We start from the raw sequence: 27,987 nt of genomic DNA, 5'->3' as shown, positions 1-27,987 counted from the left end.
CAGGGTTCTGGGGAGAGAGAAGAGGTCTCAGGACGGCGTAGGAGAGTGTTTTAGGGAGGAAGGTTGGAGTCAGGGAGACTGAGAGGTTGAGGGTGGTGGAACAAGTCAGGGTTGGGATTGGGGAGGGTCATAGGTCATCAGGTCACAGAATCCCTACAGTGTGGAAACAGGACATTTGGCCCCCTGAGTCCACACTGACCCTCCGAAGAGAATCCCACTCAGACCCATCACCCTACTTTATCCTATCCCTGCATTTACCAAGGGCAGTCCATCCAACATGCACATTTTTTTGGATGTTGCGGGGTGGGAAGAAGGAGACCGGAGCACACAAAGGGAAGCCACACAGATGCAGGGAGAACATGCAAACTCCACACAGACAGTCGCGTGAAGATGGAATCAAACCCAAGTTCCTGGCGCTGTGAGGCAGCAGTGCTAAGCACTGAGCCACTGTGCAATTGGGGTTGTGGGGACAAGGCTATACAGGGGTCTACAAACTAATGTGCACTCAGCCTGATTCCTTCTAAAGGGAAAGGTTCAGATAATCAGCTGACCTTTTATAACTCCTCCAATTTGGGAAGGACTGGCTAGAAGTCTCTGTCAGATCAAAAAAGTTTTGTCTCTGGGCAAAATGTCTCTCTGAGGGGGCAACTGAGGTAGTTGGGATTTTAATCAAATTATCAAGGCTATGCTTGATCGAGCGTGGCATCAAACAGCCCAAGTAAAACTCAATGGGAACCTGGGATAAACACTCTGCTGGTTGGAGTCATACCTGGCACATAGCTTGATGGTTGTGGTTGTCAGAAGTCAGAGGTCAGTCATCTCAGCTCCAGGACATCTCTGCAGAGTATCTTATTTTCCACTCAACCTCCTCAGAGAAATTGCTAACATGCTCTGGAGCGAGTGGGTCTTGAGCCCAGGTCTTTTGACCTAGATGCAGGGCCACTACTGCTCAAGAGAGCCCTAGTTCATCAGGGTACTGCCCTAGACCCAACCATCTTCAGCTGCTGGATCAATGACCTTGCCTCATGGGCATCGCTAGCAACATCAACATTTGTTTCTTTAGAACTGATTGTCATACAGTGACCATTTCAGAGGCAAGAGTCAACAGCAGTTGCTATAGAGATCAGAGATAATGGGAACTGCAGATGCTGGAGATTCCAAGATAATAAAATGTGAGGCTGGGTGAACACAGCAGGCCAAGCAGCATCTCAGGAGCACAAAAGCTGACGTTTCGGGCCTAGACCCTTCATCAGAGAGGCTGACGTTTCGGGCCTAGCAGTTGCTATAGGTCTGGAGTCACCGGCAGGCCAGACATCCATTAGACCATTCAGGTCAGAGGCAAGGGATCCTGCAGAAAGTAACTGACTTCCCAAAGCCTGTCCACTCTCTACAAGACACAAGTCATGAAGGTGATGGAACATTCCCCACTTGCCTGATGGATGCAGGCCCAAGAAGCTCAATATCACCCTGGACAAAGCAGCCTATTTGATTAGCAACACCTCCACAAACGTCCATAACCCCCGGCTCCGCCACCAACACTCAGCAGCAGCACCTTATGTACCATCTACAGCATCAACTTTCAAAGGCTCCTCCAGCAGCACCTTTCAAACCCTCAGCTACTATGAACAGAAGGACGAGCACAGCTGGTACATGAGAATACTACTTTCTGCAAGGTTCATTTCTTGCCCCCCTCGGGCCACTCACTATCCTGATTTGAAAATATATCACCCAAACAGCAAAGGCCACGTCCATGAGTGAATTTGAAAAACATCCGTGTCTTCAGGTGTTCGGGATGATCCCCACGAGGAGCCGGGGAATTGCTAAGCGGTTATTAACTATGGCACACAGGGATTGGCTGAGGGATCAAACGAGGAGTCAGGGAAGACGTCCTCCACTTGCGCTGGGATTTGTAAAGGCTGCCGTTCCAGGGGGCCTCTGTTTGACTGTGTTGTTCCTGGCGGGAGGGGGTGCAAGGGCGCCTGGCGGGAGGGGGTGCAAGGGCGGCTGGCGGGAGGGGGTGCAAGGGCGGCTGGCGGGCAGTGTGCCAGGTAGGTAGGTAGGCAGGCGGGCTCAGGGACCCGCCATGGCTCTTGCCTGGGCTCATGTCAGCTTCACCGAGGAGTTGCTGTGCCCCGTCTGCCTGGAGCTGTTCGTGGACCCGGTCATTCTGAGCTGCGGCCACAATTTCTGCCGTCAGTGTGTGCAGGAGTACTGGCAGCGCCAGGCCCCCGGGCTGTGCTGCCCCGAGTGTCGGGAGGAGAATGATCGGGAGGGACCCCTCCGTCCCAATCAGGTGGTGCGGGAGATGAGCGAGGAGGCTCGCACACTGGCCGGCCTGTACTGCCACCTTCACGGCCTTCGCTACAAACTGTTCTGTGACACTGACCTGCAGCTGATCTGTGTAAGTTGCCGGGACAGCCCAGAGCACCAGCAGCATGAGGCCAGTCCTGTCCAGGAGGCTGCACAATTCTACAAGGTACTGCTTCCCCCCCACCACCACCCCACAAATCTACTGTCTCCTTTCCCAACACCACCCCACCAGTACCTCTTCCACTCCACACCGCATCACTCCTACACCATTCGACCCTCTATAACCACCTACTGCTCTCCCAAGATTTGGCCTAACTGGCACCCCCCACCTCGGGTTTAGCCCGAAGTACGGGAGTCACTATCTTTTACGCTTCTCCACCCCGCCCCCCTACCACCACACCCTGCTGTTTCCACAGGAAAAGCTACAGGAGGAAACTGTTTCACTCCAGGATCAATCAAGTGCTTTCACTGCCTTCCTCGACGTGGAGGAGGACAAGATCTCCTTGGTCAAGGTAACCCTAGGGACACTTCAGAATTCTTCCTCTGGAAATCAATCTTTCTTTCCCACACCCACACCCCTGATTAATGGTGGGCCTCTTGTTGGAAATTTTGATGCCTATCTATTGGAACAAGCCATTCGCAGTGTTATGAATTGGAGGTTAATAAATGCGGCCAGTTTAAGTTACTTTGGCTGACATTAAACGGGGCTTTACTGCTAAATGTGTTCTGAGATGTTGAATCACACTTCTGGTGTTCAGGTGGGGCTTGAACCTGTATCGTCCTGGTCCAGTGGTAGGGACACTATCACAATCCAGCCCTGTCATATCAGTACAACTCATGCCGATATGGAGGTCAGCCACAGTTCAACTTGGCATCTGGATTGCAAAGTTGTAGATATTGGTGCAAAACATGGATTTGAGCATAAATATTAATGTTTTCTAATGTTTCTCACCCATCCCCTTGGAGCTTTTGTTTCTTTCATACATGTTTTATACATTGTAGCCTATTTCTTCACATCTTTCTTCAAAGAGCTTGATGTTTCCTTTTGTAGAAAAATGTAGAGTCGTTGCGACAGCACATCAAGGAGCAGTTTGCTCAAATGCATGGTTTTCTCTGCGAGCGAGAAGCTGCTTTAACCCACGACTTGGTGGAGCATGAGAGATCCATTCTGACCTTGATCCGAGAGAACCTGCAGAAAGTCCAACAGGGGTTGTCTTCACTGGATGTTCGGCTGGCCGAGCTGATCAGCCAACAGGCCCAGGGCGATGACATCGAATTCCTGAAGGTAGGAGCAAGGGACCTCGTTCAGATGCAACCAGACCAATGGGGCCCACAACTGTTTCTAAGTGCCCCTTTCCACTTTTGTAGAGATTGTCCTGAGGTTATTCACTTCCTGGGGCAAACAAACTCAGACCTGAGCCACAGGAAATTTTGGGGCTGAAGGTCAAAGGTTTGGTCAATGAGTTGGATTTTAAGGAGCATCTGAGGAGGAATGAGTCGAATCCAGAACTTGAGGGGGGGTGGGTGCTTAGCAATGGAAGGTCTGTCCTTTAATGGTGGGATAAGTGCTGAAGAAATAGGAGCAGAGACAGCCTAATCAGCCCCTCAAAATTTGTCTTCCCCCCCCCCCCCCCCCCCCCCCGCCAAGTATCCTGGCTGCTGGGATCATGTTCTCAACTCCGCTCACCTGCCTGTCCCCTGTAAGCCTCAATTTATTTGACTATCAAAGGTATATCTCAGTCCTGAATAAATTCCATCACCACTGCTCTCCATTGAAAAAAAAATGACCACTGAAAGAAAAAATTCTTCCTTGTAGTCTTAGGCTGCCAATTTAAAATTTGGATTTTAAACTAATTGGATCAATTAGGAAAGAATTCAGTGAAGCAAAGTAGGGTCAAGGGAAAGGTACTGTTACAGGAAATGATCAACAAACACAGGAGGGGATAGAGAGTTAAGAATCTAAGATTCAATCAACAAAGATTACTTTACAAAGAGTAAAAGGATACAATTGAAGGCTGTATATCTGAATGCTTTTAACAAATAAAACAATGGATGAGCTGAGGATACTAATGGAAGTTAATGCTTGCTATAGCTAGGTATTGCAGAGAGGTAGCTGCAGGATGACCTAGATTGGAACCTGAATCTTGAAGGATACACGAGATTTCAGAATGACAGGAATGTAAGGCCAGCTGACAGGAATGAGACAGATGTAAACGGATCTCATCTCAAGTTGGCAGATGTGATGAGCGATGTGCTGCAGCGATCAGTGCTGAGACCTCAACTCCTTATTTACATAAATGACCATGGGCAGAGGGGGCATGGATTGAGGGCAGCATGTGGCTCAGTGGTTAGCACTGCAGCCTCACAACACCAGGGACCTGGGTTTGATTCCAGCCTCTGGTGACTGTGTAGAGCTTGCACGTTCTCCCCGTATTTGTGTGGGTTCTCTGCGGGTGCTCTGGTTTCCTCCCACAGTCCAAAGATGTGCAGGTTGGGAGGACTGGCCAGTTAAATTGCCCCATAGTGTCCAGGGATGTGCGGCTACATGAGTTAGCCATGGGGAAATGCATGGTTGCAGGGATTGGCTGGGTGGAGGAGAGGGGGGAGAGAAATGTCTGAAAGGGATATACTCTTCAGAAGGTGGAGTCAATGTAGACCTGATGGGCTGGATAACCTGCTTCCACACTGTAGGATTCTATGATCTACAAACTGCCCTAAGAAATGTTTGCCATGTTGATCGATGATGGTTTGGGCAAGTAAGTTGTGAACAGGATACAAGGCACAAAAAAGGCAATAAGCAGCTTGAGTAGACAAAGCTGTAGCGAACAATATAATATGGAACTGTCCATTTTGGAAGGAAAGAATGGTAAGAAGTTAGTTCTGAGATGCAGAAAGATCTGGGTGTCTTGGTGTGTGAATCCTGGGCATAGTACAAGTGATTGGGAAAGCTACCAGAATGCTATCACTTATCACAAAGGGAATTAAATACAAAACTCAATATCTCTAGCTTCAGCTATAGAGATAACTGAGACCACCTTTGGAATACTGTGCAGATTTTTGGTCTCCTTCTTTAAGGAATGAATTTTATATTGCAGGTAGTTCAGAGGAGGTTTACTAGGCCAACAGCTGGAATGGATGGGTTTGAGGAAAGGTTAGATGCATATCTCTGGAGTTTCGAAGTGAGGTGCCTATTAAAGCAAATAAAATCCTGAGGACAGACTTAGCGGGTACATAGTGAGGGAATGTTTCTTTTTCTGGGAGAATCTAGGACTGGAGGTCCATGTTTACAAATCAGGGCTACCCACTTAAAACAGAGGGTTGAAGTTTTGACAGTCATGAATGCTTGGAACTCCTTTCCTGAAAAGGTGGTGAAAGCAGTCCTTTGATGTTTTAATCACTGGGCACAGTGGCTCAGTGGTTAGCACTGCTGCCTCAGCACCAGGGACCTGGGTTCGATTCCAGCTTCGGATGACTGTGCACAGTTTGCATGTTCTCCATGTCTGCATGCGCTTCCTCCCGTCCAAAAATGTGCAGGTTAGGTGGATTGGCTGTGCTAAATTACCCATAATGTGCAGGCAAGGTGGGTTAGCCATGGGAAATGTGGGGTGGGATAGGTGGGACAATTTTCAAAGGAGCAATATGCACTGGATGGGCTGCACCTCCACTCTAGGGATTCTGTGGGTGAAACAAGGTCAAATTAACTTTTTTTCTCGTATATTTTTCAGGAGTTAAGCCAACGAAGGTAGGTGCCCGGTCTCCTGGCCCCGTCTCTGATATAAGATGCATGTTCCTGCTGTTGCAACATCACCAATCAGTGTCCCCACAGGCCTGATGATATCCAACTGCCCACTGAAGCAGCTACAGACCTGCCTCTGGGAATATTCAAAGGACCACTGCAGTACAAAATATGGAAAGAGATGAAGGATTTCATCAGCCCAGGTAAAGAGATCTTTCTCCATGCACATTTGCGTGGGGTTTTAATTTGGAGCTGGGTGGCTCACCACCTCAAGGGCAACAGGGGATGGGAGATAAATGCCAGCCCAGCCAGTGATCCCAAAAGAGAACATTTTTCTTTCTTTAAAAAAAAGTTGATGTGGAGCGTGCCACATTACTGCAATCCTTGTTTGGATCTGGCTCAGACTTCAAACAGAACTCTTCCCTGATCAAAGCAAATTACTGTGAAATCTAGAACAGGAAATATTAAAAAGGCTGGAGAAACCCAGCAAATCTGAAATGGGGCTGTCCCAAAGCCTTGAAATGTTAATTTGGTCTCTCTCTGGATACAGCCAGACCTCCTGAGGTTTCTCTGGAATTCCTTCCTATCCTCCTATAGATTTGGTATAATTCATTCACCAATCTCCCCCAAGTCGAACCTTAAAATTATCCTTAATGTTTATTCGTCTCAATTTACTCCAAGCTTTTCTAAAATGCTTTCTGCTTTAGCTGAAGCCGTGATATGATTTAGATAGGCTGAGTGAACAAGTGCAGTATAATGCGGGTAAACGTAGGTGGGCAGGGGAATCGTGAACCAGTATTATTTATATAGGTGTAGATTGGAACTTGAGAACTTAATAGATAGGAGTAGCCATTCAGCCCCTTCAGCCTGCTGTGATGTTTAATGTGATCATGACTGATCTCATCCTGGCCTCACCTTTCCTTCCTGCTCCCCATAACCCTTCAGCCCATTACTAATTAAAAATCCATCTCCTTAAATTTACTGAATGTCGTGGCAGCTACTCCACTCCGGGGTAATGAATTCCAGATTTATGATCCTTTGAGAGAAGTAATTGTCGGCATCTGTTTTTAATCTGACGTCCTTCAGACTAAAACAATGACCTCTCATTTCAGTTTGCCCTGCAAGAGTAAACATCCCCTCTACGTCTACTTTGTCAAACCCTTCGGCATCTAGTACACTTCAATTACAGCCCTCATTCTTATAAACTTGAGTGAATATAGGACTGAACTGCTCAACTTCTCATTTCAGCTCTGGAATAAATCAAACCATTGAACTGCCTCAAAATGTATGCAGTATTCCAGATAATTGGGATATTGCCACAAATGGAAGGTTCGTGTAATAGAGGGGTTGGATTGACTGGAACTTTTCCCACTGGAGGGTAGGAGGTTGACAGGTGACCTTAGGTTTATAAAATCATGAGGTGTATAAATAAGATGAATGGCAGGTGTTTTCTTTCCCTAGGGTGGAGGTTATCAAGACTGAGGGGATATTTTTAAGGTGAGAGATTTATAAAGGATGGGGGGGGGGGGGGGGGGGGGGTGCAACTTTCTTTACACACGTTTCTGTGTAGAATGAACTTCCAGAGGATCTGGTGGATACGTGTACAATATCAACGTTTAAAAGGCATTTGGATAAGCTCATGAGTAGGAGGTTTCAAGGGATATGGGCCAGGAGCTGGGAGATTGGACTGGTTCAATTTGGGATTATGATCAGTTGGACTGGTTGGACCAAAGTCTCTGTTTCTGTGCTCTGACTCTAAGTTGCACAGAACTTTTGATGTACAAAGGAACCTAGGAGTCCCCCTCACTGAAAAATGAGCATGTTGGTGCAGCAAACACTTGAAAGAAAATGTTGGCCTTCATTGCAGGGTCTTGAGTACAGCATCAAGGAAGTCTTAACTGTGGTTGTATCGGTAAGATCAGACTTTAGGGATATTTCAGCAGTTTTGGCCCCTTTTTGATTTTAAAAAGCCATGCTTGCACTGGTGTACAGTGAAGGTTTGCCAAACTGATTCCTAGTGGCAGTTTCCTCAATGAGAGATTGAGTTGTCTGGGCCTGGATTTTGGAAGAATGAAAGGGGGATTTCATTGAAGCACAGAGTTCTGACAGGGCTGGATGGGTTGAATGCAGGAATGATGCTTCCCCTGGCTGGGTGCAGCTTCCATAACAAGGGGTCACAGTCTGAGATACGCGTTGGAATATTTCAGACTTGGGCAGTGTTCTTCACTCATTCGGTGATGAGCTTGTGCAATCTTCTACCCCACATGTCTCTAGAGGCCAAGTCACCGAACGTGTTTGAGAAATAGGTGGATTTCTAGGGGCTATAGTTGTTGAGAGCTATGGGGATAGAGTGAAACTATGGTGTTGAGACAGCCATGATGTTGAATGAGAGATAATGGGAACTGCAGATGCTGGAGAATTCCAAGACAACAAAATGTGAGGCTGGACGAACACAGGCCAAGCAGCATCTCAGGAGCACAAAAGCTGACGTTTCGGGCCTAGACCCTTCATCAGAGAGGGGGATGCAACTGCATCCCTAAACCAGCCCATTTCGTCCTCTCCCCCCACTGCACCACACAACCAGCCCAGCTCTTCCCCTCCACCCACTGCATCCCAAAACCAGTCCAACCTGTCTCTGCCTCCCTAACCTGTTCTTCCTCTCACCCATCCCTTCCTCCCACCCCTAGCCACACCCCCATCTACCTACTAACCTCATCCCACCACCTTGACCTGTCCGTCTTCCCTGGACTGACCTATCCCCTCCCTACCTCCCCACCTATACACTCTCCACCTATCTTCTTTTCTCTCCATCTTCGGTCCACCTCCCCCCCTCTCCCTATTTATTCCAGAACCCTCACCCCATCCCCCTCTCTGATGAAGGGTCTAGGCCTGAAACGTCAGCTTTTGTGCTCCTGAGATGCTGCTTGGCCTGCTGTGTTCGTCCAGCCTCACATGTTGAATGTCAGGTTGAGCTGGCGGGGTTGAAAGATCTGATTTCCATAATTCAGTACAAAGCAGAATTCCTTGTACATTGTCCCTTCAAACCCTCCCAGGACAGGGACAATATGGGGTTAGCTAGAGTGAAGCTCCCTCTACGCTGTCCCCATCAAACACTCTGAAGACAGGTACATCATTGTGAGAGTGGGTTGGTGTGGTTAGATACAGAGTAAAGCTATCTACGCTGTCCCCATTGCCCCCTCTTTTGGGTACTTCCCTCAGATCCACACAGGTTTTACATTATCAATGAGAATGCTTATTCATAAGCTGCCTTTGTTCTGCACTGTAAGACATCTAGAGCTGACTGAAAAATCCCTCCATGTCTAACCTCAGTTAAGGAAGTGGAAACTCATGCTGCCTACCTAAAATGTACTTGACACCAGATTCAGCAGGCAAAAGTTCAGCTGATAAATTTGGGATGTTTTATACCACATTTAGCCAGAGTAGACAGATATTTCTAACAAATGTATAGACAGTTTAAGTTTGGTAAGAAGCAGCAGTCTAGATGCATTTTTAAAAAAAATTGGTGTGTATAAGCCGTGACACTGGCTCACTGATACCAGAGGATGAACGTTGTGGCTTGTCATGTCAATCCCATTAAAGTTGTAAAGGTAACATGCTGCAATCCAGCTTAAGTGTTAGGGAACCCCTCTTCACTGCCTGGAATGGCAGGGCTGAGATGAGATGTTGCTGGTTAGTACTGTGTTCACTGGAGTTTGGAAGAATGAGGGGATCTCTAAAATCCGAACAGGACTAGACAGCATATAAAGGATGGATGTCCCTCGTGATGGGGGAGCCATATTTTAAGGTTAAAACTTTTCAGGACTGAGATATGAAATATTTCTTCACCCAGAGAGTGATGACCGGTAATGAGCTTTTTGAAGTACATTCACTATTGTGACATAGGAAACTCAGCAGCAAGGTCGCACATAGCAAGATCCCATACAATAGCAATATCCTGACCAAATCAGGGATGGGAGGGTTACAATTTGGTGTTGATGTCCATGTGAATGCATCTTCCATTTTGCTATTGGAATGAGAGAGTAAACAGCAAGCGAAGTGGGTGGGGACAAAGCAGGAATAGAGTGCCACACTTTATGAAGAATTCAATTCTAACTGGGTTGGGGCTGGTGTTGGTGATGAAGCAGAAGGGATACAGATATAAGATCGTTTCAAGAGTTTCTTTTTCATTTGTGGGTTGTGGATATCACTGGCTGGACCCACATTCGTTACTTATCCCTAGTTGCTCTCAAGGTGCTAGTAAGCTCTCTACTTGAGCTGCTGCAGTCCTTCTGTTTTATTTATTCAAAACACTCAAATATAAAATACACATTACAGATAAAATCTATTATTTATATCTTATTTTAAGAAGACTTCATGAGATATTGTTGCTGGCTGGGTCAGCATTTATTGCTCAATCTGACTCATCCAGAAATGAGTTGACTCATATCTGGAGGTAGAGAATTGAAAGTATGTTACGCTAAAAGTCCTGGAGCCTGGGATGGAACGCATTTGCTGCACAGTGAACAAGTCTGACTTTGTGATCAACAGTGACAGGCAGCTTAGGAGTGGGAGAAATGTTTTGCTAGGAAAATACCAGGATGGGAGAGACTTTGGTCTGCAGAAAAAGTAAGGGCTGGGGCCCCTTCATTGGTCAGTTCATTTAGTATGAGTTCGGAGGTCATGTTGCTGCTGTACAGGACATTGGTCAGGCCACTTTTGGAATATTGCATTCAATTCTGGCCTTCCTGCAATGGAAAGATGTTGTGAAACTTAAGGGTATGGAAAAGATTTACAAGGATGTTGCTGGGATTGCAGGGTTTGAGCTACAAGGAGAGGCTGAATAGGCTGGAACTTCTTGACCTGGAGTGTTGGAGGCCGAGGGGTGACCTTACAGCGGTTTATAAAATCATGAGGGACATGGATAAGGTGAATAAACACCCGGGGCAAGGGAGTCCAAGCTAGAGGGCATAGATTTCAGGTGAGGGGAAAGATTTAAAAGGGACCAAAGGGGTGACTTTACCACAGAGGGTGATGCGTGTATGTAATGAGCTGCCAGAGGAAGTGGTGGAGGTTGGCACAATTACAACATTTAAAAGGCATCTGGATGGGCTTATGAATAGGAAGGGTTTAGAGGGATACTGCTCAAATTCAGGCAAATGGGACTAGATTAATTTAAGATATCTGGCCAGCATGTACAAGTTGGACTGAATGGTCTGTTTCAGTGCTGTAGAGCTTTGGCTGTATGATTCCATTTCTGGATGTCAGGAAAGGAAGATCTAGTCAAGAGTTTAATGATTAAAATATTTAAGATTCTGTGAAGCCCTGACAAGATAGATGTGGTGAGGATGTTTACTTATGGGAGAATCTGGAACGAAGTGACACCATTTAAAAATCAGTGGTCATCCGCTTAGGCGATTGTGTATTTTTTGAAGGTTTTCTCTTTGGAACACTTCCTGAAAAGTAGGGTCCTTCTGTATTTTGAAGGTAGAAGTAGATGACCGAGGTGGTTGAAAGATTATTGGGTGGGGTGTGCAGGAAACTAGAGTTGGGGTTGAAATCAGATTAGCCATATTTTACTGAAGGGCAGAGGGAGGGCAAGCAAGCTTGATGGGCTGAATGACACGTGATTGTCCCTTGCCCACATGATGGGCTGAATGGCCATTTGACTGATACTGGGATTGCCTGAAAGTCAGTGGTCTGTGATATGGGCTGAGGAGTGGCAGATGGAGTTTAATTTGGATAAATGCAAGATATTGCATTTGGTAAAACAAACAAGGGGAGGAATTTTAATTGCAATAAGTTGGATCTTGGGTACTGCTGTAGAACAGACAGCGGTTCAGGTATGTAATTTTTTGAGGTTTGTGTCATGTAGATAGGGGGGTGTTAAGGTGTTTAGCACACTTCATTGCTCAACCTTTGAGGATAGGAGTTGGGATGTCATGTTGATGTTGTACAGGACATTGAGGTCTCTTTGGATTACTGTGCCCTGTTCTGGTTGCCCTGTTATAGAAAGGATTTCATTAAGCCGGAGAGGATTCAGAAGATTTCAGGATGTTGCTGGGGAATGGAGGGTTTGAGTTATAAGGAGAGACTGGATAGTCTGGGGTGTAGAAGGTTGAGGAGTGACCTTGTAGAGGTTTACAAAATAATCAGGTGTAGATAATGTGGATGACGGATCTTTTACTTAGAGTGGGGGAATTCAAAACTTGTAGGCATATTTTAAGGTGAGGAGAAAGAACATGGGGGGGCAACTTTAATTCTTTTTACACATAGAGGGTGGTTTGTGTGTGGAATGCACTGCCAATGTAAGGGGTGGATGCAGATGTAGGTACAGTTACAACATTTGCAGAGCACTCTAATAAATATGTGCGTAGGAAAGCTTTGGATAGGGGCCAGGAGCAGGCAGGTGGAACGAGATTAGTTTGGGATGAGGGTTAGCATGGGTTGGTTGGGCTGAAGGGTCTGTGCTGTATGACCCTGACGTTGCCCCCCTCTCTCCTCTTCTCCCCACCCCTTCAGCCCCTGAGGCCCTGACACTGGACCCTGAGTCAGCCCACCAACGCCTCCTGGTGTCCGAGGACCTGACCCACGTCAGGCTGACCGACAGCAACCAGCAGCCGCAGGGGCCGGAGCGCTTCGGGCCGTGCGTCAACATCCTGGCGGCGCAGGGCTTCAGGTCAGGCCGGCACTACTGGGAGGTGGAGGTGGGCGCCAAGACGGCCTGGGACCTGGGCGTGGCCCGCGAGTCGGTGCGCAGGAAAGGCCGCATCACCCTGTCGCCAGTGGACGGCTACTGGACGCTCTGGCTGCGGGACGGTGACCAGTACAAGGCCCTGGACTGGCCAGCCGTGCCGCTGGCCCCCGCAACCAGGCCGCGGAAGGTGGGCATCTACCTGGACTTCGAGGGCGGCCAGGTGTCCTTCTACAACGCGGACAACATGTCTCACCTGTACACCTTCAGGGACACCTTCGGCGAGCGTCTCTTCCCCTACTTCAGCCCTTACCTGACCAGTTGCCCCGGCAACGCCGAGGGGCTGCGACTCTGCACCCTGAAGCTGTAACCTCCCTTAACAGTGCCCCCTAACTGGGTGCGACCTCCCGGTGGAAGTACGGCTCGTTTCGCCCCCACCCCCCACCAACCAACCCACACAGACCCCCCCCCTCCGTTGTGACGTTGCTGTATCTTTATTAAAAAGTAACTCGTGGCTTAGACATGCGCGGAGTGACGGCAGACTTTATGTTGTGGGTGCCCGCGGGAGATGGTACAGAGCCGCGCCCACGCACCCACCACCGCAGTGTAGGAGCAGGCCGTTCGGCCCATCGTTTTTGCATTGTCCCTCTGAAGAGCATCCTATCCCTGTGACCCTGCGTTTCCCGTGACTGACCCACCCAGCCTGCACATCCCCGGATGATGTGGGCAATTGAGCATGGCCAACCCACCCTATCCCTGCGCAGGGGTCGCTCAGTTAGCACTGCTGCCTCACAGCACCAGGGACCTGGGTTCGATTCCACCTTTGGGTGACTATGTGGAGTTTGCACGGTCTCCCTGTGTCTGTGTGGGTTTCCTCTGGGACCTCTGGTTTCCTCCCACAGTCCCAATATGTGCAGGTTAGGTGGATTGGCCATGCTAAATTGCCCAGTGTGTTCAGGCACGTGCACATTAGTTGGGTTATACGGGGATGGGATGTTCTGAGGGTCGGTGTGGACTTATTGGGCCGAAGCGCCCGTTTCCGCGAGCTAGGGATTCTGCGATCTTTGGGCTGTGGGAAGAAACCAGCAGGGGGACAACGTACAACCTCCACCGGGACAGTTGTCTGAAGGTGGAGTTGAACCCAGGTCCCTGGCAGCAATGCTAACTGCTGAGCAGACAGGCTGCCCACCTTGTTAAAGATGGAAGGAACTGCTATGGCTGGGAGCCTCCTTTTGTTCTACCATCAAACCTGCTCAATTGCAACAGCCCAAAGCACTGCACACCCCTGCACCCACCTTGGGCTCCTCCTTTGGGCCATGCCTTCCTAAGTACAGCCCACTTAGGCCTCACTGCCCTGCCTCCTTCCCAACATCCCACTGCCGCCCTCATGCCACGCTGTCCTGTTTTCCCCCTTTGGATATAACCTTTGTCTTTGTTTGTGTGCTTCCACACCCCTCACCTTTGCCTCCCGTCTTCCATGCCCCTCACTTCTGCCCCCACCCCCTCAGCTTCCCCTCCAGCCTGGTCACAGAAACCAAGAGCAGGAGTAGTCTATTCAGCCTTTTGAGCTCACTCCATCACTCTAATACAATGGTGGCTTATCTGCCCCAGTGTCATGTTCTCCTGCAAACCCCACCCTCAGGGCAACAGAAGTGGTAGGGTGAATCGAATCATGGAAGGACAAGAAACCAGAAGTGGGGGAGTGCAGAGAGAATGGGGCAATGTTGTAGCAGGTGCCATGTCTACCGGGCATGGGGTACAGGAACTATGGGCTAATATAGCTCCTACAGACAACCCTCTGCTTTAATTTGTAAAACAGACCAGCAGTCACAGTGCTGAAATCAACTAAAGGTTACAGCTTTATTACTTGAGAGCTCCCCAGAGGCAAAGAGACAAAATATTTTAACAATAAATTAGACAAAGCTTAAAACAAAACAAAAAATGAAAAAAATCCCCGTCACTGCCATATTCCACTGGGGCCTGTTGCTTCCGTTCCTTATCACTGAACAGGTCAGTATGAAGTCAGATCCAGTAAACTAGGATGACTTCTGTAGTAAGATTTTTTTTTGCCAGGCTGTTGAGGGAGAGGAGATCACTGAGCAGGAAGCCATCAGTTGCAGTCCCTTTTACTGCTCACTGGCACAAGACCACACCATGAGTGTTTGGAAAGATTTCTCAGCAGGATTCCTTCAAGTTGGAATCTCTGTTGAGGGAGCTTGCCTCTTTTAAAACTGGTGACAGCTAAGATCGCTGCTGATGCAGAGTGGAATGGTGCATGTTTTGCATTAGGCACTAGCATTCTGGAGCGAGCTTATCTTCCACTCGTCCTCAGCATCCAGTCAATTCCCAATTTAAAATCTTGCGTGAGATTGCAAAATCCAGATTTTCCTTGGCTGTCTGTCTCATTGTAAGTGGCCTGGAGGTGGCAGCAGGCTGGTCAAGTGATTTATTAAGCAACCATGATTGTAATGTCTTGTCCAGTGATAGTCAGATTGAGTCCCTTTCTCTATTAGCATAGAGACAGGCAGGCAACCAAATCAATCAGCTTCTGCATTCTCAACACAACCAAATTAAAGCCTTCAAAGACCCTCAATTAACTGCAATGGTTCCTTCACAAACTTTGGAATAAACAATCCCAGACTCTGAATAATTCACTCTGGAACCCATCTTTGCAGTTTAAACAAAAGACTTGGCAATTTATGAGCAATACAGTGACTTTATCAGAGCAAAATTAAAATAATTGATTTTAAAACCCAATAATCTTTGTTATCCTCAACGAGAGACAAACAAAAACAGTCAAACCTTTTCAGCTCATTCAGAGGAAGTCCACAATGCTTAAAAGTGTTTCTGGTCTGAGAATGTCCGTTATCAGGTATTGGAGGGTCAGGCAGGGAACTTTCAAATCTGCAACCTATCGTATCAATAGCCTAGACTCCTCCCTCCTAGAAGAGTCCAAAGCCCAGTTCAAGACTCTGACCTCTCCCTGTCAGACTGCCTCCTCTGAGAGATCCTAGTTATTGTTCACTTGAGAAGTGTGTCTCTTCCAGACTTGCTGGAACCAATTTCCAGGTACTGACCTCACTAATGGCCAAATATCTCTGCTATCTGGTTAAGCATATTGCTGCTCCAGCATAAAAGCATCTGTGGAGCATTTTTTTAAAAATAAGAATAAACTTGCAAGTAACTTCCAGGCTTGGTTTCACAAAGAAACAATAGTTTGTTTCTTTTAGCTGCACAAATTGCTGACCACAGTTCAAGGGTCAACTTTAGCTCACCGCACCAAACCACATTAAGTTTTTTTTAAAAAGTATTAAAGAAAATCTAATGATTAGCCCCTCGACTCTGCCTCAAGGATATGGTAATGGATCACAAATGAGCCAAAACAAATTCTTGAAAAAAAAATCAGCAATCCATGGAGAGAAAGAGTTTAAAAATTTGAGTCAATGACTTTTCCTCAGAACTATGAACACCCAGGAGTGACACACGCAGCACCCAGACAGATATATATCCAGGACTTTTTTTTTGCCGCTTCAATCTGTTTGTGGGATATGGATGTCCCACAAATGATCAACTGCTACAGTCCACCTACTGAGAGTTGACCCACAATGCCCTTAGGGAGGGAATTCCAGGATTTTGACCCAGTGACAGTGAAGGAACAGTGATATATTTCCAAGTCAGGATGATGAGTGGCCTGGAGGGGAACTTGGTGGTGTTCCCATGTATCTGTTACTCTTGTCCTTCTAGATGGTAGCGGTCATGGGTTTGGAAGGTGCTGTCTGAAGATTTTTGGTGAATTTCTGCAGTGCATCTTGTAGATAGTACACACTGCCACTGAGCGTCGGTGGTGGAGCGAGTGGATGCTTGTGGATACAGTGCCAGTCAAGCAGGCTGTTTTGTCCGGGGATTGGGTCAAACTTCTTTTGTTTTTGGAGCTGCACCCATCCAGGCAAGTGGGGAGTATTCCATCACACTTCTGACTCGTGCCTTGATGATGGGACAGGGCTTTAGGGAGTCAGGAGGTGAGTTACTCACTACAGTATTCCTAGCTTCTGGCGAGTCCTGTTGAGTTTCTGGTCAATGATAAGCCCCAGGATGTTGATAGTGGGGGATTCAGTGATGATAACAGTGTTGAATGCCAAGGGGCAGTGATTAGATTGTCTCCTATTAGTTATGGTCATAGGACTGACATGTATCGGACCTCCACACGTGATGAGACTATTCATCTGGACATTAGTATGTTACTGTGTGCACAGCAATCTCCAGGAACAAGGTCCACCAGTTTCCCATGTTGCAACAGGGGCTCTGGTGGCTGCATAATGCATCAGGCTCTGCAAATGTCACAAAACAGGCATTTCAGAGGCTAGGTCACCGGAGCCAGCCGGACACAGAGTTTCTCCAGCGCTTTCTGGTTTTTGCCTCGACAGTTGTCAGACCGTAACTGCGCACCGTGTCCTAGGATTTAAATGGGATACGCCCATGGCTGTGTCGAGGTGCTGCCTTCGGAGTCTGTTTCCCGAGGCTGTGTGGGAGCAGGAAAGGTCTGGGGCCTGTCAGCGACGTGTCCTCTCTCTCTCTCTCTCCCTCTCTCCCCCCGCCCCCCCTCTCTCTGACCTTTCTCTAGGCTCTGGGGTTGCGCAGGCGGAGGGGCTCTGCATTGGTCTGCCAGTTGTATGACCCCGGGCAGAAGAAGGGGTACACTTTCTCCGAGAGGTTGGCCGTGAAGGTGTAAAGGTGCAGGTGCCTCTCTGCGTTGAAGAAGGACACTCGGCCCTGACTGTACAGCAGGAGGACTCCCACCAGCGTCAGCTCTGGTCCCGGCTGCAGAGGGGGAGGCCAATCCACGGCCCGGTACTCTGTCCTGCCCTGGCGCGACAGGCTCCAGTGCCCGGTGTTGGGCACCCCGCTCACTTTGGCCTTGCGGTTGACAGACTCGGTGGCTACGCCCAGCTCCCAGGCCTCCTTGCGGCCCACCTCCACCTCCCAGTAGTGCTGGCCTGAGGAGAAGCCCCCCGAGGCCAGGACACAGTGGCTGACCTGGAACCTCTCAGGGTTATCGAAGGCCCCCACTTGCCTGGTGTCACTGTCCTGCACGCTGGTCCCCCCCTCTGACAGGACGAGCCAGGGATTGGCTGTGTCCGGGTCCAGTGTCACAGAGACTGAAGGGAAGAGAAAGAGGGACTGAAACAAAACTCATGAAATGCATCTTTGAATAGATACAGAAAACTTATCAAATAACACAGCTCTTAATTCAACTGACTGATGTAGAGACTGAGACCGAAACTGTAAGAAATATGAATTAGGCCATTCGGCCCATCAGGTCTGCTCTGCCCGTCAATCATAGCTGATATGTTTCTCAACCCCATTCTTCCTATAACCCTTGATCCCCTCACCATTCATTAACCGACCTATCTCTGTCTTAAAGATGCTCAATGACTTAGCCTCTACAGTCCTTTGCAGTAACAAGGCTGCAGTCAGCAGGAAGATCCTACTATTGGTGCCCAGTCTGAAGCATTTGGAAGGTCTGCCATTTCCTGAAGTCCATGTGCCAGAGAGTACAGCACAGGCCTTTCAGCCCACTACCTCTCTGACAGGCCCCCAAAGGTGCTATCCTATGGGTCCCACTCTCCTGCTCTTGCCCTGTAGCTCTGCCTTTCACATTTTGTTTAACCCGTGCGCGCCTCTCGTTTTCATTTCCTTAAAGGTTATTTACCGAGCTTGCATTCACCAGCCTGCCCAGTACAGCAGACCCACTCTAAACCAGACAATAAACAGCCCGACGGGCTGCATGGCCTCATTCGGTACCATTGTGATTCTATGGACCAGCTACTTTTAAAAATGCTGTTACACCTCTTCATCACATTAATACTTTCAATTGGAGCCCTCTGGTCATTCATTTTCCATTCACTGGGAAAGCTGGGCTACTTTTGGAATGTTGCGCATAGTTCTGGTCTCCCTGCTATAGAAAAGATGTTGTGAAACTTGAAAATGTTGCCGGTGTAGAAGGGTTTGAGCTGCAGGCAGAGGTTTAGGCTATTTTCCCTGGAGCGCTGGAGGCTGAGGGGACAAGGGGCACAGATAGGCTGAGTATCCAAGGTCTTTTCTCCAGGGTAGGGGCATCTACAGGGCACAGGTTTAAGGTGAGAGGGGAAAGTTTTAAAATGGACCCAAGGGGGAAAGGTTCATGTATGGAATGAGCTGCCACAGGAGGTGGTGGAGGCTCGTACAATTACAACATTTAAAAGGCATCTGGATGGGTATGTGAACAGGAAGGGTTCAGAGGGAATGTGGGCCAAATGCTGGCAAATGGGACTGGATTAATTTGGGATATCTGGTTTGAATGGACAGGTTGCACTGAAGGGTCTGTACAAGTCTCTGACTATTATCTATTCTCATTCAAGATTATGATCATTTTTGGATTGGGTAGAAACTAGAGTGACGAATAGGCCAATCAGCCCTTCTAGCCAGCTCAGCCATTCGTTATGATCACAGCTGATCATCCAACTCTGTATCTGTTGCCCATATCCTTTGATCCCTTCAGTCCTAAGAATGACCTCTATTTCCTTCTGGAAAACATTCAAGGTTATTCCCCTCTGCCACTTTCTGTGGCAGAGAATTCCACAGGCTGCCCACTCTCTGGGTGAAGACATTTCTCCATATCTCAATCTGATAACCCACATCATTAGACTGTGACCCCTGATTCCGGGCTACCCAGTCATCGGGAACATCTTTGCGGTGTCCACCCTGTCAGTCCTGTATGAGTTTTGTAGGTCCCTATGGGAGACACCCTTCATTTTTCTAAATCCCATTGAAGTTAGTCCCAACGATTCATTGTCTCTCCATACGGTAGTGCTGAAATCCTAGGAATCATTCTGATGAACCTCTGTTGCACTCCCTCCTTAGACAGGACATCCTTTCCTCAGATAAGGAAATCAGAACTGCACGCGGTATAAATCGCACCGTATCCTCTCAGATCAAAAGGACAACAACCTCTTATTTTTAATTAACAATTGCTGGTATTCATTAAAAGCAAAGTTGGTAGCTCCCAAACTCATCAGATTCCAAAGGCCTCCCCCCATGTTCAAGTTAGAGTCTGTAGCATGGACAGATCACTTGGTACAGTGTGCCCATTGTCAACAACTGTAGAGGCTTTACCATAGAGAATGCACCAATTGGGTGATGACTGACAGTTAACTGCCACCAAGTGTCCATGTGCTGGAGGGGGGGGGCAGAATTTCATGAAACATGGATTCTTTGATAGTTTAGTTGTTTTTTTTAAAGAATCTAGTCATTAATTGAATGGAAATACCATGCTCCCCGCAGTGGGACTTGCAGAAAAGTAGTTCAGGACTTGGGAATTACCAAGTCAGTAGCACAGCCACAATGCTAGTGTGTCCCCTGAGCTCCAGAGGTGACAAGGATGTGGAACAGAATCTTTCCTTTAGGATCTGACAAGCTCTCCCTTCCTTAACATCCCAGTATAGCAATGCACGTGGACCCAGAGCAGACCCTCTTACTGTGCTTCACTCATTCTGTTCGAACAGAATGCCACTACTCACCCGAGTAACTCTGAATCCTGCTCCACTCTGCAAGGCAAAAAACAAACAAACAAATAAATAAAATCGAGATTGCCCCGGGTCAATTACGGCTGATCGAAGCTGACAGACAGCTACACATGATGACGTTGTTAGAAAGGTGAAGAAATCTTACCTGCCTCACTAACAGGGAACTGAACATGTGGAAGAAAATCTGAAAATGTTGAAGAAGAGAAACATAAAGTCTTAATGGACTCTGCTGCGATGAACACTAAATCAGACAACAATTTCTGAATAGTAAGGTGCTCGTTTGTGACCAGCCAAGACTAGATGGGCCAAAGGGAATTTCAGCCAAGTTTTAAACCTTTTCATCATTTTTAATTTCCATCTCTTTTTCTCATCTCTCTTAATCATATCATTCCTTCCACTCCCTGTATGTAACTGGCTGTCGGATTAAGGAAAGTCGGAAGCCCAACAGGAAGTTTGGTGTCCAATTTTCTCTGTTCACTAACAAAAATTGGAGTTGCTGGAAAAGCTCAGCACATTTATTAGCATCTGTGAAGAAAGAAAAACAGAGTTCTGAGGGAAGGTCACCAACCTGAAACATTAACTCTGACTTTTTTTCTTTACAGATACTGCCAGATCTGCTGAGCTTATCTGTTCTTGTTCCTGGTTTACAGCACCCGCAGTTCTTTTGGTTTATATTTTGCTCTGTTCGCTGGACAGTGATTCAACGAACACAGCATTGAAATTCAGGGAAGGGTCTGATGTGACTGTACCTAATGCACACTGAACAAACAAGAGAAAATGCAATCCCACTGTAGGCAGAACACTGAGATTGTTAATCATGCTGTCATGCATAATTAAATCTAAATCACCAATCCAGCCCTGGAAAAAATAGTTTTTAAAAATTTGGCATCTCGGTTCTTCAAACATCAATGATTTGCTGGAGAATTTGAACCAAAGTTTGAGACTTTTTTCCAAAATTTCTGCTTCTTGCTCACTTCTCCTAATATCACTCTTTCCCCATGCTTCACTTTTTGTACATAATTAATAATTGAATTTCAGCTCATGCAGATGGAGTTCCTGTATGTACCTCAATGGTGATTATTCTGTCTGGCTATTCCTTAAACTTCACAAATTAGCATTATTTGCTGTAAGGACTCCCTCAGAATAGTAAGGGCCTGCACTAAAGCCCTTTCAAAGCCTGTGGATGGCTAAAAGGACAGTCAACAGCAAATACAGTCACTGCTGACCCACCAGCATTTGCTAGGAAGTGAGCTTTACTCTATCTAACTCCATGCTGTACCTGTTCTGGGAGTGTTTGATGGGAACTGTGTCAGGGGAGCTTTACTTTCTCATCAAAGATTAAAACAAGCCTTACTTTCAGTTTAAAAGGGTAGAGAAAGCATTATCTAACCTCATGCTTGTTCCTGTTCTGATAGTCTTTGGTTGGGAAAGTGTCAAAGCTTATTTTACTTTATTTTTACTTGAAAAGAGTATAAGGAGACTTACTCAGAGATGGACTTACTTTCAGGTTAAAAGAGAGAGGGAGCTTTATTCGGTATCTAACCCTGTGCTGTCCCTATCCTGGAATGTTTGATGGGGGACAGTGTCGAGGGATATTTACTTTCTATTTAGAAGTGTAGAGTTGGCTTTACTCCATGTCTATCCCCATATACTACCCGTCTTAGGAGAATTTGATGGGGACAATGCAGAGGGAGGTTTATTATCAGTTGAAAAGAGCATATGGAGCTTTACTCTGTAGCTAACCCCGTGTTGCACTCATCCTGTGTGTGCAATGGGAAAATACACCATCTGCTGCAGCAACATGCCCTCACTGAACGAGGGGTCAATCTCCATACAGGAACTCCGGGACAGAAACCCAGCCTTAAACTTGGCAAGTTGCATTAACTGACCGTTCACACGTGCAGTCGACACCTCCTTGATGTTATGGAGTCTGTCGTGGATGATGCAGGTGACAGATGATGTAACATCTCCAGTTGGCTGGTATTGGACCTTCACGTCATACAGTTGCTGTGCGTCTCTGACTTTAGTCACTGTTGACAAGGGCACCAGGTTCTTTCCATCACTGTCTTTCCAGATGACATTCGGTTCAGGGAACCAGCCCTTCGACTGGCAAGTATACTCCAAGCTGTTGTTGCTAGACTGCCTGATCGATAAGCTTGGTTTGGTTCCAAAAGCTAAAAATAAACAAGATGGTTCACTCAGTCCAAAACACCCCAAAACATAGCCAGTAGATAGTCTAGACACTAACATTTTACTTCATTTCCAGGCAAGTTTAAGGCATTGCAGATATGACTTGATTTATCTTCCTAATTTACGCTAAGAAATGTAATGTTGAACTTTTAGCTTTTCTCTTCTTTATTTTTGCACCTACAATTTGTGCCTAGATGCTTATGTGGCAACATTGCACACATTTTACTGTATTTTGTATTTGAGTACAAGCGACAGTAGTTCTAATTCAACAGGGCTTTAAGCTAAACTCACTTTATTACAGAAGGCATGGTTTGCAGATGACACCAGAATTGGTAGCATTTTAGGCAGTGAAGGAGGTTTTCTAAAATTACAAAGGGATCTTGATCAAGTGGGTCAATGGGCCGAAAAATGCAACTGGAGTTCAATCTGGGTAAATGCGAGGTACTGCGTTTTGACACAACAAACAAGGGGGGGGGTTTAAACAATTAACGATAGACCCTTGGGTAGTGTTGTAGAACAGAGGGACCCAGGGGGTGCAGTTACATAACTATCCGATATTTGTGTCACATATCGGCAGGATGGTTAAAAAGGTATTTTGCACGCTTTTCTTCATTGCTCAGTCCTTTGAGTATAGGAGTTAGGACGTTATGTTGAGGTTTTACAGGATATTGTGAGGCCTCTTTTGGAAGACTGTGTCCAGTTTTGGCTGTCGAGTTATCGGAAGGATGTTATTAAGCTGGACAGGGTTCAGAAGAGACTTACCAAGAGGTATGGAAGGTTTGAGTTATATAGAAAGGATAAAAGTGTCAGGACATTTGTCAGTGAAGTGTAGCAGTTTGAGATGCAATCTGACAGAAGTTTATAAAATTATGAGGAGGATAAATGGAACAGAATCCTTACAGTGTAGAAGCAGGCCATTTGGCCCATTGAGTCCACACTGACCCTCCAAACAGTTTTGAGCCCAGACTCACTCCCTACTCTATCTTTGTAATCTTGCATCTTTCATGCCTAACCCACCTAGCCTGCACACTGTGGACAACTCAGCACAGCCAATCCAACAATGTGCCCACGTTTGGACCGTGGGAGGAAATTGGAGCACCTGGAGGAAACTCATGCAGACACGGGGAGAATGTGCAAACTCCACACAGGCAGTCGCCTGAGGGTGGAATCGAACCCAGGTCCCTGGTGCTGTGAGGCAGCAGTGCTCACCACTGAGCCACGGTGTCACCCTTTGGGTTAATGGGATTTTCTCTGGGATGGGGGATTTCAAAACTCGGGGTATATTAATGTGAGAGGAGAGAGATTTAATAAAAAGTCATGAGAAGTAAACTTTTCACACAGAGGGTAGTTGGTGTGTGGAATGAACTTCTTGAGGAAGGGTTGGGTGTGGGTAAAATTACAACATTGAAAAGACATTTGGATAAGTACATGAATAGGAAAGGTTTGGAGGAATATGAACCATGAGCAGGCAGGTGGGACTAGTTTAGTTTGGGATGATATTTGTCATAGACTGGTTGGACTGTTTCCATGCTGTGTCTCTACAACGCTAATACGGGTAAACATAAAAAATAGAATTGGCTTAACTTTGTCCCTATTGAAATACTAAACAAAATAATACGTTCTTCAACTGCTAATCATCAAATGTTCCAATATGGCAGCATCCCATAAACACTCCCTTGGCAAGACAAATTCAACAAAATCAGATTATCCTCATGTGCTGTTATCTCCCTTCGAGTCCAGGAGAAAGGAACACTGAAAGAAACAATCCAGCAGCAGAGAGAGAATTTGACCTTTTTGTTGCAGCTGAGACAGCTGTATCTATCAGCCTCAAACTTGCGACTTCAACTGTTCCCTTTCCAGCGTTTCCCAGTTCCGGCGAAACATTAACCCCTGAAAAGTTAACTCACTTTCTCTCTCCCTCACTCTATGTTGATAGCATTTTCTGTCCTCTGCTTCAGATTCCCAGCAGTTCGATTTTGTTCAATGCTTAAGTCTGTCACCAGGTGTTCTCTGCCATTCCCTTGCATTTCTGCAGAACATTTGACAATTTCAGGGCAATTGGAAAGTCCAGTGAAAATGTTGAGTGGGGATGTCCTCAGACCTAAGGTAACATTTGCTCATGGCAAGAACTGCATAGGGAGGTCGTTGTCTGACGGGGAAATTAGCACATCAGAACAGACAGATCGGAAATCAATTGTTTTGTGCAATTTTGATCTCCTGGTCCAAGGAAGGATGTTCTGGCTATTGAGGGAATGCAACAAAAAGATTTACCAGCCTGATTTTTGGGATGGCAGGGCTGGCGTATGAAGAGACATGAGATCAGCGAGGAATACATTCACTAGAGTTCAGATGAACGAGGGGATAATCTGATATAAACCTGTGAAATTCAAAACAGGACTAGGCAAGGTAGATGGAGGAAGGATGTTCTCGATGAGCAGGGAGTCTAGACCGAGGGGGTCACAGTCTCAGGGTATGGAATAGGCCATTTAAGATAGGAGGAGAAATCTCTTCACCTAGAGAGTGGGGAGCCTGTGGAAATTTCTGCCACAGAAAGTTGAATCTTTTAAAGAAGGAGTTCTTAAAAAAAGAAGTTCTTTGGGCTGAAGGGATGAACAGGTATTGGGAGAAAGTGGGAACAGGGGATGGAGTTGGATGATTAGCCATGAGCATATGAATGGCATGGCAGGCATGAAGGGCTAAATGGCCTCCTGCCGCTCCAATTTGCCACGCAACCGGTTTCCACAGCCTTATAATGCACCATTTAAGGCCCTTAAATCCTAAGGTGTCACTCCAATCTGGAGCATTTGGCCAAGAGGTTAGGTACCTTATGACGGAGGTAAGGACACTGATGAAGCAGCTGAAGATGGTTGGGCCTAGGACACTACCCCAAGGAACTCCTGTAGAGATGTCCTGGAGCTCAGCTGACTGATCTCCAACAACCACAACCATCTTCTTATGTGCCAGGTATAGCTCCAATCGGCTAGTTTGCACTTGATTTTCATTCACTCGAGTTTTAACAAGGGCACCTTGATGCCAAAGACGGTCACTCACATTTCTTCCCCCTAATTTAGCATATTGTCCACGTTTGGACCAAGGCTGTAATGAGGTTAGATCTGAATGAACCTTGTAAAACACAAACTGCGTATGGGTGAGCAAGTTATTGTCAGCTAATTAGCATTGATAACAACACTTCCATCAGTTTACTGATGATCGAGAGTAGACTGATGGGGTGGTAATTAGCTGGTATAGATTTCACCTTTTTACGTACAGGACATACCTGCAATTTTTCACAGTCAGTATATGCCAGAGTTATATCTGTACTGGAGCAACTTGCCGAGTAAACACTAGGATCTGTAGCACAAGTCTGAAGTGCTATTGCCAAAATGTTGTCAAGGCCTGTAGCCTTTGCAGTCTCCAATTCTTGATATCATGTGGGGTGAATCAAATTAGCTGAAGGCTGGTATCTATTATGTTGGGGATCACTGGGCACAGCTGAGATGCATTATCCAGTCGGCACTTCTGGCTGAAGATTGCTGTGAATACTTCAGCGTTATCTTTTGCGCTGATGTGCTCTTCCATCATTGAGGATTTGTGGAGAGCCATCCTCCAGTGAGTTCTTTAATTGTGCACCACCATTCATGACTGGATGTGGCAGAACTGCAGAGCTTAGATCTGATCCATTGGCTGTGGGATCACTTAGTTCTGTCTATGACTTGCTGCTTCTGCTGTTTGGCAGTTCTGTTTGGTGGCTTCACCAGGTTGATACCTCATCTTCAGGTAAGCCTGGTGCTGCTCCTGGCATCCCCTCCTGTACTCTCCATGGAACCAGGGTTGATCCCCTGGCTCGATGGTATTGGTTGAGTGGGGGATATACCAATTGTGCTGGAGTACAATTCTGCTGCTATCAACAGCCCAGAGCGCCTCATGGATGCTCAGTATTGTGTTGCTGGATCTATACAAAGTCTGTCCCATTTAGCACAGTGACAGTGCCACACAAAATGATGGAGGTTATTCTCAACGTGAAGGCAGGACTTCATCTTCACAAGGACTGTGTGGTGGTCGCTGTTGCTGATACTATTGTGGACAGATGCATCTGCAGCTGGCAGATTGGTAAGGATGAGGTCTAGCATGTTCTTCTCTCACATTGGCTCCCTCACCACCTGTGACAGAACCAGCCTAGCAGCTTTGTCCTCTAGGACCCAGCCAGCTCAATCAGTCGTGCTGCTGTCGAGCCATGTATAGTGGTGGGCATTGAAATCCCCCATCCACAGTACATTTTCTGCCCTTCCCATCATCAATGCTTCCTCCAACTATTGTTCAACATGGAGGAATACTGATTCATCAGCCAAGAGAGGGTGGTATCTGGTAATTGGTAGGAGGTTTCCTTGCCTGTGTTTAATGCCATGGATATATAGAGTCAATATTAAGGATTCTCAGGGCAGTTCCCTCCTGACTGTATACTGATGTCCTACCAGCACTGCTGAGTCTGTTAGTGAGGCACACACTGGGATGGGTGATGGTTGTGTCTGGCACGTTGGCAGCGAGGTACAATTTCTTGAGTATGACTATGTCAGGCTGTTGCTCGACCAGTCTGAGAGACAGCTCTCCCAGTTTTGGCACTAAGCCCCCAGGTGTCAGGGAGGAGGACTTTGCAGGGTCGACGGGCGTTACCTTTCCTGGTGCTGAGGTCAATGCCAGGCGGCCCATCTACTTCTATTTCTTGTGCCAGACTTTGGGGTGGTTTGATGCGATTGGATGAGGTACTTGGCCATGTCAGGAGGCAATTATAAATTACGCACACTTCGGTGTGCTTCAAGTCACACACAGGCCAGGCGCAGCTCCGATGACAACTGACAATGGTTCCGCGCTTTTAAATCCAGGTTCATTAACTGAACTCAAATTTCCCCGATTGCCCATGGCGGCATTCTAACCTGAGCCCTCAGAACATGAGCCTGGGGCCTCAGGATTACCAGTCCTGCGCAGCACTCGAAGCAATAACATTCTGACTCATGGTTTGGTGGGGGGGGCCTCGCCCCAGAGGCTGCGGGGTGGGCCTTCATCAGATCAAAACAGAAAGCTCCTCAGGTCTGCCAGCATCCGTGGAGAGAAATCAGGGTCAGCGTTTCGGGTCCATTGACCCTCCCTCGTAACATCTCAACCCAAAACCGTAACTCTGATTTCTCTCCACAGACGCTGCCAGTCAAACACAGAACATAGAACGGTACAGCACAGCACAGGCCCTTTGGCCCACAATGTTGTGCTGACCTATTATTCTCCTAAAGATCAAACTACCCTGCATACCCTACATTTTACTATCCTCCATGTGCCTATCCAAGAGTCTCTTCGAAGTCTCTAAAGTCTCTGACTCCACTATCACTGCTGGGACACACACACACACACACACACACACACACACACGCACACACCCCTATGCACATATTATAAATATACTCATGGGTTTAAGGTGAGAGGGGAAATGAGATTTTCCAGCAACTTCT

General features: G+C 47.0%; 2 protein-coding genes across 2 annotated transcripts in view; one reads left to right on the top strand and one right to left on the bottom strand.

Moving 5' to 3' along the window:
• The first annotated feature begins 2,083 nt into the window (after nucleotides 1–2,083).
• On the top strand, nucleotides 2,084–13,154 carry LOC125446355 (nuclear factor 7, ovary-like). The gene is made up of 6 exons (XM_048519857.1): nucleotides 2,084–2,476; nucleotides 2,727–2,822; nucleotides 3,362–3,595; nucleotides 6,036–6,052; nucleotides 6,137–6,249; nucleotides 12,566–13,154. Exons 1-6 carry the CDS (start codon nucleotides 2,084–2,086, stop codon nucleotides 13,105–13,107), a joined length of 1,395 nt encoding a protein of 464 aa, XP_048375814.1. The 3' UTR covers nucleotides 13,108–13,154.
• Nucleotides 13,155–14,573: 1,419 nt separating this feature from the next.
• The window catches only part of LOC125467663 (butyrophilin subfamily 1 member A1-like), a 103,558-nt gene continuing 90,144 nt past the window's right edge, over nucleotides 14,574–27,987 (bottom strand). The window contains exons 5-8 of the mRNA XM_048563801.2: nucleotides 22,189–22,473; nucleotides 20,445–20,483; nucleotides 20,294–20,320; nucleotides 14,574–17,893 (exon numbers count right to left, since the gene is read on the bottom strand). Coding sequence (XP_048419758.1) covers nucleotides 17,355–17,893; nucleotides 20,294–20,320; nucleotides 20,445–20,483; nucleotides 22,189–22,473 — 890 coding nt within the window. The 3' untranslated portion in view covers nucleotides 14,574–17,354. The remainder of the gene's footprint in view (nucleotides 17,894–20,293; nucleotides 20,321–20,444; nucleotides 20,484–22,188; nucleotides 22,474–27,987) is intronic.

Source organism: Stegostoma tigrinum, chromosome 34 (assembly GCF_030684315.1).
Source record: "Stegostoma tigrinum isolate sSteTig4 chromosome 34, sSteTig4.hap1, whole genome shotgun sequence".
Taxonomy (NCBI): domain Eukaryota; kingdom Metazoa; phylum Chordata; class Chondrichthyes; order Orectolobiformes; family Stegostomatidae; genus Stegostoma; species Stegostoma tigrinum.
This window is presented reverse-complemented; position numbering and strand designations above follow the sequence as displayed.

Excerpts from the sequence above, each read along its gene's own strand:
- LOC125446355 (XM_048519857.1), top strand. The coding sequence starts at position 2,084 with ATGGCTCTTGCCTGGGCTCATGTCAGCTTCACCGAGGAGTTGCTGTGC. Across the intron at positions 2,477-2,726 it reads AGGCTGCACAATTCTACAAG|GAAAAGCTACAGGAGGAAAC; the intron begins GTACTGCTTCCC and ends CTGTTTCCACAG. Across the intron at positions 6,250-12,565 it reads GAAGGATTTCATCAGCCCAG|CCCCTGAGGCCCTGACACTG; the intron begins GTAAAGAGATCT and ends CCACCCCTTCAG.